General features: G+C 32.5%; 2 protein-coding genes across 2 annotated transcripts in view; one reads left to right on the top strand and one right to left on the bottom strand.

Moving 5' to 3' along the window:
- Positions 1-11,177, top strand: part of LOC130993427 (protein SGT1 homolog) — a 77,681-nt gene that overhangs the window by 32,833 nt on the left and 33,671 nt on the right. The window lies entirely within an intron of this gene.
- On the bottom strand, positions 794-1,694 carry LOC130993959 (uncharacterized protein At2g29880-like; the record flags this gene model as incomplete). Its single annotated transcript, XM_057918998.1, has 3 exons — positions 794-877; positions 1,014-1,382; positions 1,467-1,694. Coding segments are annotated over 3 exons (681 nt in total), but the record flags the coding sequence as incomplete, so codon positions are not given.

Genomic DNA, 11,177 nt, shown 5'->3' with positions numbered 1-11,177 from the left:
CATGTGAGTTGATTTCAGTTTTTTGTTGATGTTTTTTATTTTTTTATTTTTATTCATTGATATAGTATTGTATCTGTATTTATTTTCGGTGTCTAGTAATATTATTATGAGAGACTCTCAACTACAAGATTCCAAAAAAAGGGCAGTGTATGAAGCATGGACAAAGGAACAAAGTGATGCCTTGTTAGTAATTCTGGTTGAGTCTGCACATAGTGATGACGCGATAATAGTGGTTTATTTAGCAAAACCACAGTAGAAGAAAGGATATTGCCTGTTCTGAATGAAAGACTTAGGTGCAATAAAAATTATAATTACTACCAAAGTCGTATCAAATAGTTTAAGAGCCGTTGGAATGCTTATTCAACACTCTTGAAGTTTAACTCTGGTTTTGGCTATGACAACAACACCAAAAAATTCACGGCCTCAGATGAAGTATGGGATGCGTATATAGAGGTAAATTTGTTATCAATTGTTTTTTAAATACAATGTTATTTAAATAATATAGTTAATTAATAATTTTCTTATTTATTATTTTAGGCTCACCCAAAAGATGTATACTTACGCACTGGGAGTTTTTCGGATTTTGAAGACTTGGGGATTGCTGTTGGAAACGGTGTGGTTGTAGGAAGAAACGCAGTTGGATTGGGCAGTGCTACTGATGTTAGGACAATAGGAGTTGATGAAAGTAGAGGTCCGCACATAGAGGAGTTGAATTACGATGCTGATAATGAGGCGTTTGTAGTATTGGGTCAAGATGATCCACTGTTATCCGGTTCCAAATCACCTTTGGCATTCACTGAAGTGCCTGTGGAGTCCACTCAGAGAAGAGCTCTTGCCAAAAGAAGCAGAGGCCAGTTTGAGACAAATTCAGGCCACACTGAAAATAGTTCGCATCAGGAGTTCATGGCAGAAATTAAAAAAATCACTAGCACAATGGATCGAGTTGAAAATAAATCACCTTTTCCTACAGGCACTTCACTGAAGCAGAGGCTACTGATTTTTTTAATTTCTACCATGAACTCCTGATGCGAACTATTTTTAGTGTGGCTTGAATTTGTCTCAAACTGGCATCTGCTTCTTTTGGCGGGAGCTCTTCTCTGAGTGGACTCCACAGGCACTTCAGTGAATGCCAAAGGTGATTTGGAGCCGGATAACAGTGGATCATCTTGACCCAGTACTATAAACGCCTCATTATCAGCATCGTAATTCAACTCCTCTATGTGCGGACCTCTACTTTCATCAACTCCTATTGTCCTAGCATCAGTAGCACTGTCCAATCCAACTGCGTTTCTTCCTACAGCCACACCGTTTCCAACAGCAATCCCCAAGTCTTCAAAATCCGAAAAACTCTCAGTGCGTAAGTATGCATCTTTTGGGTGAGCCTAAAATAATAAATAAGAAAATTATTAATTAACTATATTATTTAAATAACATTGTATTTAAAAAATAATTGATAACAAATTTACCTCTATATACGCATCCCATACTTCATCTGATGCCGTGAATTTTTTGGTGTTGTTGTCATAGCCAAAACCAGAGTTAAACTTCAAGAGTGTTGAATAAGCATTCCAACGGCTCTTAAACCATTTGATACGACTTTGGTAGTGATTATAATTTTTATTGCACCTAAGTCTTTCATTCAGAACAGGCAATATCATTTCTTCTACTGTGGCTTTGCTAAATAAACCACTATTATCGCGTCATCCCCTATGTGCAGACTCAACCAGAATTACTAACAAGGCATCACTTTGTTCCTTTGTCCATGCTTCATACCAGGGGCGTAGCCAGAGGGGGCTGAAGCCCCCTCCCAAATTTTGAGGTTTTTTTTTTTAATATATATAGATATATGTTTATATTATAAAAGAAATTTGTTTTACAAAAGTTGATTACCTTGATATATTCTTTCATTTATAATTAATTTAAGGATAATTGTGTTATTTAAAACTATATAATCTATAAAAAATATTATACATTATTATCACTATTATGCTTGTCTTTTAATAGAAAATGCCTAAAATGGATGGAATGTCCAAAAAAAATTTGTTTGCTATTGTTACTATGCTTGTCTTTTATTATTATTGATTCTAGCTTGTAATTTATTGAAAATATATAATTTATGAAAATATTGTTCGTTATTATTGCTATTATGCTTGTCTATTAATAAAAAATGCCTAAAATGTACGAAATGACAAAAAAAAAAGTTTGTAATGTATTGAAATTAATTTGTAATATATTGAAACTATATAGTATATGAAAATGGTGTTCTTTATAATTACTATAATGCTCGTCTTTTAATAAAAAATGCTTTAAAAATACAGAATGTCCCAAAAAAAATTGTAATGTATTGAAACTAATTTGTTATATATTTAAATTATATAATCTATGAAAATATTATTCTTTATTATTACTATTATGCTCGTCTTTTAATAAAATAATGCCTTAAATATACGGAATATCCAAAAAAAAATTCTCGGGGGCGGTCGTGTAAGCTCAGCCCCCTCCCAAATTAATTCCTGGCTCCGCCACTGCTTCATACACTGCCCTTTTTTTGGAATCTTGTGGTTGAGAGTCTCCCATAATAATATTACTAGACACCGAAAATAAATACAGATACAGTACTATATCAATGAATAAAAATAAAAAAATAAAAAACATCAACAAAAAATTGAAATCAACTCACATGCAATAGAAACACAGCATACAGTTGCTAACAATTTATAAAGGTACAAGATTCATACTATAGAAAAATTGCATAATTAAAATAATATGAAGATATAAAATTTATGAAAAAATACCTGGCTAAAAGCTAATATAGAACCCTAAACTTGTCTTCTTTTTGAAGTATGCTTCTGTGGTATATTTTTGGAGTAGGCATCTGTGGAATGAGGGAAAAAAAACCGAAGAGCTGTATTTAAAAAGCGTGGGTGGGCTGGGTTGCCTGGGCCCAGCGACCGCGGCAACCCAGCGCCCGCTCACACCCAGCGCGCACTGGACACTCACAACGATTGCTGAGTTCCAGAGCTCGCTGGCTTCTTGGCCGCGGGCGCTGGAACTCAGCGCTCGCTTAAAACTTCATGGATTTCAATTCTCGTGGTTCTTGGCCGGATTTCATCGTGTGTATTTTTTGGATGAAATGAAAGTCATTTCGGGTTTTAAGTCAATGGAATAACGAATACACCTAGATTTGTATGGATTTTAAAAAGTCTTGAACGAATACACCCAGATTTATATGGACTTTTAAAAGTCTTGAACGAATACACCGAGATTTCTGCAGACTTTTAAAAGTCTTGAACGAATACGCCCAGACTTTTAAAATCTATAGAAATCCATCAAATTCCACAACGAATACATTCCCCTAAATAGAGGCCTTTGGCCCTCATATTGAATACACTCAATACATATTCGCTTCTCTATTCTCTCTAGTTTATAACACGTTATCAGCACAAATCTCAAATCTCTAACCCTGAGTCTCTATTATCATTTATATTGAAGGTATGCATTAGGAAAGAATCGTGTCTTTCCTGCAAGGTACTAGTAGATTTATTAAATTTGATTTTGATATTTACAATCGAATTCATTACAATTATTTTTATTCGACTGCTTCAAATTTTTAATTAAATCTACCGTTTTAAATCTGTGATTTATTTTGGGGTTAATTGCCCATAAAATACTGAACTTTCGTCCAATTCTGGTTTTGCACACAAACTTTGAACTGTAGCGTGATAATTACTAAACTTTAGATTTTATCTGATTTTGCCACTAATCCAAATTCTGGTCAAATATTAGGCTAATATGATGTGCCAATATTTGACGTGACGTATCTATTGTTAATTTCTTATTAATAAAAAAAAGAACACAAAGCAAATAACCCAAATTGTCAGTAACTTAATATATCAAATCAAATAATAGTATTTTTAAAAAAATTCTCAAGTTTAAATCAATTTTTTTCTAGTTCACTATTACACAACTGATTACTCCAATATATAAAATAGAAGTCATTCAAATAGTATAAATATATATAGTTTATAGAAAAAATTAATCTTTAGATAATGAAAATTTAATAAACTCTATTACTTAGCTAAATAATTTTTTTATATATTAATTTATTGATAATTAAAATGTTCTTTGGCTGACACACCTAAACTCGAAAATCTCCTTACTATTATTAATTAATTCAACTAAAAAATACTGATTTGATATATTAAATTATTGACAATTTGAGTTATGTGTTTTGTGTTCTTTTTTTATTGATAAGAAATTAAATAAAAAAATATTATTTTGCCAACTAATTGTCACGCAAGAATAAATACGCCACGTCAAAATTAGCACGCCATATTATATATTAGCTTGGTATTTGGCCGGAATTTGGATTAGTAGCAAAATCAGATAAAATCAAAAGCTTAGTAGTTATCACGCCATAGTTCAAAGTTCATGTGCAAAACCAGAATTAGATGAAAGTTCAGTATTTTATGGGCAATTAACCCTTTATTTTGTGATGAGTTAATTTAATCACGGCGGCTGCTTATATATATATATATATATATATATATATATATATATATATATATATATATATATCAAACATTCAATTTTTTTTTATAAACATATGGAAATTGTCGATTAGTATTATCTAATAAAATTGAAGGCAAAATAAGAGATTGCATCAACAGTGCCTTGTAATCCCTTTTCTTTAAATTTTTGCTTGAATATACGTTAGTCTATTCAGTTGTTTTATTATTTTATTTAATAAAAAAAATGATTGTATATTGTTTAAATATTCAATAATATACGTTTAGATGTTTCAATTCGTTTCCTTGCTCTGATAAGATAGTTGGTATTTTATTAAATTAAACTCAATTGCTTCATTTTATTGTTGGTTTGGTTGTCGTAATTTTTTTATGAGATAACATTCCATCAATTTATGTTTAATTGTTCTATCTTTTGTTCCAATTATATGTTGGATTTAAATAATCAATTGCTTTTGATGTTGTTCTTATTATTGCAATTAGTCAAAAAAAATTTGTTGCAATTAAAGTTAATAAAGTGAGCATTATAGTATATTAGTATATTCACAGCGACAATAAAAGTTATTGTCTTTTGAAATTTGATCTCAATTTATTATTTATTTAGTCATAATTTTTGAAAAAACAAAGTATATTATTTATAATGTTTCATAAAATACATTAATGATTGGACGGCATGTGATTCTGAATTACTCTAATTATTTCTTGTACTTGTTTTAATCCTGATTGTTTTACAAATCGAATTGCTTGTCGAATTAGTTTAAATCTTGATTACTTAGTAATCAAATTGGGTATTGTTTAACCAACGGAGATCTTGAATTGATTAACAGAATTGTAATTGTTTGTCATAACTATATTGCATTTATTTGTATTTATTGATGTTATCAATTTAATACTCACAATTTACCATGACAAATTGATATTCATTAAAATAAATCAAATCAATTTGTTTGTTTATTGTGAAATTTATTGTTATCAATTTCCATGCCAAATTCTATGATTTTTGTGCTCTTATTTCAAAATTTGTCATGTTAGAAATGATCTTGAAAAATAATTGATGTTATTTAAATAGCACAAGTAGCATTCATGAAGAATATTACATTCAAGATCTTAAATTGATGCACAAGTAATATTCCTAAAGAATATTGCATGCTTTTGAAGAGCAATTCATATTACATGCTCTCGAAAATTAGACCTTGAGCACAAGTAGTGTTCCTGAATAATATTACATTCAAGATCTTAAATTGATGCTATTAAAGTAGCACAAGTAATATTCCTGAAGAATATTACATGCTCTCGAAAATTAGACCGTGAAGGTCAAATGGCCCTAAAGGCCGAATGGTTGTACTCTGATGATGAGTAATATATGCGGAACAGAGGAATGACGTTACCAGGGGAATCACGGGGAGCAGCGAGATGGTTTTCGCCAGAGGAATCACACTCGCCAGAGGAATCACGCTCGCTAGAGGAGTCACACTCGCCAGAGGAACGGCTTACACCAGAGAAGCCGCTCTCGCCAGAGACATGGTCTTCACCAGAGGAATCCCCAGAAACGCGGGGAAATCTCCCGCGTGAAGGCGATTTTACTATTATACCCCTGATCACGCAAGACGCATGCTCCAGTGTTGATTTTACTATTTTACCCTCTACATGTAATCTATAAATAGAGGCCTACGTGCTCTTTGTAACATTACGCTATCTTTTACTATCAAGCAGCAACTCTACTCTCATGTTCTAGAATTCCGATTACTCTCTTTGTCTTCTCCGATCAAAACTAGGTATAGTCCGCGATTCCTTAATAATTTACCGATTAAATAGATACCCATCCTTTTGAGTTTCACCATACTCTTTTTCCCTTACTAAGTTTTTTCCTACGAGGTTTTCTTAGTTAAGGTTTTTAACGAGGCAACTAATGTAATATATGTGTAAATATATATGTCTTGTACTATTTTTCTCTACCGAATTTTTCCTATAAGGTTTTTGCGGAGAGGTTTTTAACAAGGCATGAACATCTATACACTAACATCATATGGAATCTTATAATATTTGTCTTGGTGATAGTGCCAATACTCAAATTATTCTTCAAAAGAAGAAGTATTTCCTTAAGTTGATATTTGCTGAGGATAATGTTAACACAATATCAGGTGCATCAAACATCATTGAAGGCTTCGAAAGAGCTTGTATCATTCTGCCAAATGATACTAAATTAGTTATTGAAAATGCCTTGTACTCTAGTAAGTTCAAAAGAAACTTACTAAGTTTCAAGAATGTCCGTAATAATGGATACCACATCGAGAGAATTGTGTGAAAGGTAGAAATGAATATCTTTGCATAAATTCTTTTGTTTCAAGCTATAAGCTGACAAAAAAAAAAAATTAGCATCACTACCTTCTGGAATGTATTATACATTCATAAAAGCAATTGAGACAAACCATGTCATGAACGCGAAGTTCAATGATACAAAAGCTTTAAGCTTTGCCATGATAGGTTTGGACATCTTGGAGCAACTATGATGCTCTGAATAATCAATAATTCATATGGGCACAACATAAGAATCAAAAGGTTCTTTCTACAAATGAATTCCCATGTGATGCTTGTGTGCAAGGCAAGTTAGTCATTAGACTTTTATATACGAAGGTTAATACCGAATCTCCATCTTTCTTAGAAAGAATTCAAGAAGACATTTGTGGACCTTTTCGATACTTTATAGTATTGGTATTGATTGATGTTTTTTTATAGATGGTCACATGTATGCTTGCTTTCTACTAGAAATGCAACATTTGCTAGACTACTTGCTCAAATCATAAAATTAAGAGCTCAATTCATAGACAATTCAATTAAAAGAATTCGTCTTGATAATGCTAGTGAGTTTATATCTCAAGCATTTGAAAACTATATTGTATGGCTATTGGAATTGAGATTGAATATCCAGTCGCTCAGGTCCATACTCAAAATGGTTTAGCGGAATCGTTTATTAAACATCTTCAAATTATTGCTAGACCATTACTTATGAAATCAAAACTCCCAACTACTGCTTGGGGTCATGCCATATTACATGCTGCAACAGTAGTTCGACTAAGGCCATTAGCCAATCATGAATACTCTCCAATGTAAATTATCTTTGGCCGAGAACCTGATGTTTCTCACTTACGAACTTTTGGTTGTGCGGTTTAAGTCCCAATTGCACCCCCCCCCACAACGAACAAAAATAGGTCCCCAACAAAGACTTGGGATATATGTTGAATTTGATTCACCCTCGATTATAAGGTATATAGAACCTTTAATACGTTATTTATTTACTGCATGTTTTGCAGATTGTCATTTTGACGAAATAATATTTCCAACATTAGGAGGAACAAATCTACATTCAGAAAAACACAAAGAACTCTCTTGGAATGAGAAAAACTTATCACATTTTGATTCTAGAACAAATCAATGTGAACAAGAAATTAAAAAGATCATTCATTTGCAAAAGATTGCAAATCAAATTCCTGATGCTTTAGTAGATACAAGAAAAGTGACACAATCTCACATACATGCTGCAAATACTCCAACTAAAATTGATGTCTCTGAAGGACATATAGCTTTGGCAGCAAATGAGTCTAAAATTCGTCAAAAACATGGTCGACCAATTGGTTCCAAAGATTTTATGCCTAGAAAAATAAAGGGGCAAGATGAAAACCAAACAATGACGAAAATGACTAATCAACCAATGAAAGCGTTGTAATTCCTAAAGAATTACAAGTATCTGAAAATCATGAGATCTCAATAAATTATTTACATAAGATACTAGAGAGAGAAAATATCATTGTTGATGATATATTTGCCTTTCATATAGCTCTTCATGTTTTAAATGAGGATCCTTAACTAAAATATGTTGCAGAATGCAAACAGAGACTTGATTGGCCAAAGTGAAAAAAAGCTATAGAAAGGAAATTAAATTTCTGTGATAACCGAAAAGTATTTGGATATATAGCCTTAACTTTGGAATCTAAAATCCATGTTGAATACAGGTAGATCTTTGTTAGAAAGAGAACCGAGAAAAATGAAGTTACGAGATATAGAGCAAAACTCGTAGCACAAGGTTTTTCTAACAAAAACCAGGAATTGATTATGAGAAAAAACATACTCTCCACTAATGAATGCTATTACTTTCAGATTTTTGATTAGTCTGGCTGTGTCACAAAGGCTTGATATGCGCATTATGGATGTAGTAACTGCTTATCTATATGGGTCATTAGATAATGACATATATATGAAAATTCCTGAAGGATTGCAGTCAAAGCCCAAAAGCATGTATTCAATTAAACTGCAAAAATTATTGTATGGGTTGAAACAGTCTAGTCGTATGTGGTACAATAGACTGAGCGAGTATGTTTGAAAGATGATACAATAATAAAGATATCTGCCCTTGTGTTTTCATTAAGAAAACCGAAAGTGGATTTGCAATCATAGCAGTTTATGTTGACGATTTAAATTTAATTGGAACTCTTGAAGAGCTCAATAAAACTGATGAATCTTTGAAGAAAGAATTGGGATGAAAGATTTGGGAAAGACAAAGTTTTGTCTTGGTTTGCAAATGGAACGTATCCGTGGGGGAACGTTTATCCATCAATCCACATATACATAAAAAATGTTAAAACGCTTTTACATGGATAATGTACATTCATTAGCATCACAAATGGTCGTTAGATCTATTGATACTAAGAAATATCCATTTCGACCAATTGAAGAGGGTGAAACAATTTTTGGTCCAGAAGTACCATATCTAAGTGCAATTGGAGCGTTGACTTGTCTGACTAATAATACTATACCAGATATAGCTTTTTCTGTCAATCTTCTAGCAAGATTTAGCACTGCACTCACTTTGAGACATTGGAATGGTGTTAAGCACATTCTACGTTATCTAAAGGATACCATTGACCTTGAATTATATTATCAAGAAAAATCTGATAATAATCTAGTGGGGTACTCGGATGCAGGATTTTTATCCGATCCACATGAAGCTAAGTCACAAACTAGATATGTTTTCACATGTGGTGAAACTGTTATATCATGGAAGTCTGTGAAGCAAACCTTGACTGCAACATCCTCAAATCATTCTGAAATCATTGCAATCGACGAAACAAGTCGAGAACGTGTATGGTTGAGAAATGTGACGAGTCATATCCAAGAGTCATGTGGATTAGCTTCATCGAAGGCCAAACCAACTATTTTATATGAAGACAAAGCTGCTTACATCGCGCAACCCAAGTAAGGATACATCAAAGGCGATAGGACGAAACATATTTATCTCAAACTCTTCTACACACACAACCTTCAAAAGGATGACGATATCGACGTTCAACAAATTCGCTCAAGTGATAATTTGACGGACTTATTCACCAAGACATTACCAACATAGACATTCAGAAAGTTGGTACACGAGATCGGCATGCGTCGGCTCAAAGATCTTCAATGATATCAAGTTCAGGGGAAGCAATTGTACTCTTTTTCCTTCGACTAGGTTTTGTCCCATTGGTTTTCCTAGCAAGGTTTTAATGAGGCAACATTTTTGTTTTAGGGATTGGTCAATCAAGGGAAAGTGTTGTAAAATATCTTCTAGATATATCTTATGTGTGTTGACCAAGAAATCTCCCTAAAACCCTAGCTTCCTACTTGTATAAATAGAGGTTTTTGGCCCTCATATTGAATACGTTCAATACATATTCTCTTCTCTATTCTCTCATTTCTCTCTAGTTTACAACATAAAATGAGTATTAGTAAAGTTTACTATTAATATTTATTATAACTATGCTTGTGAACAATTATTAATTTTCATTAATCTGAACGAACATTTCGCACCATAATTATAAGTCTGCTTTACAAAAATTATAACTATATTTAATATTTTGACTTTTGATTAGTATTTATTATTATTATTATTATTATTATTATTATTATTATTATTATTATTATTATGGTTTCCAGACCTCAATAATTAAAATTTCAAATTTAAAGCTGACATGGAGGCCAGAAGGACCCAAGTATTAGAAGGATGCAATAATCTTCAAGGCCAATTTTTTCTTGAAAAAAATACTAATTGATTTTAATAGAGGCGTATTGGAGACTTGGAGTACATACATTTTATAGGTATATGAGGATTTGCTCATGAATGCAGTTTGGAATTGCAAATATATAAATCGAATTAGCAATGTTTTCTCTACTATTTTGATTGAATTGTGCCTAATGGAACCAGACCCCATTAATAAAATACTAGCGCGAGTAGAAATGGGCGAGAATACTATCTGAAAAAGAAAAAGAAAAAAACAGAACTCCACATATAATTATAATAATCAAAGTACCAAATATATTTGTGCTACCCAATAATTCATAAATGCCAATGATTTTTTCAAGGGAAAAAGTGCAGATTGCCCCCGAAGTAGTAGCCCCTATAGCGTATAACTCCTCTTACTCACTGTATGTGCAACTAAACCCCTGAACTCCGAGAAAATGGTGCAAATTCCCCCATCTGACCTAACGCCGTTAAGTGTCCGTTAACGTTTGGGTTTAATTGCACCCTCTACTTCAGGGGTGGATCTGCACCTTAATTTTTTTTTTTTTTTAATTTCAGCAACCCACCTCCGGCTTCAACTTAACCGCCCGCGTACTCAT

The sequence above is a fragment of the Salvia miltiorrhiza genome, chromosome 7 (genome assembly GCF_028751815.1).
Source record: "Salvia miltiorrhiza cultivar Shanhuang (shh) chromosome 7, IMPLAD_Smil_shh, whole genome shotgun sequence".
Taxonomy (NCBI): Eukaryota; Viridiplantae; Streptophyta; class Magnoliopsida; order Lamiales; family Lamiaceae; genus Salvia; species Salvia miltiorrhiza.
Note: the sequence above shows the minus strand (reverse complement) of the source record. Positions and strands in the feature narration are given on the sequence as shown.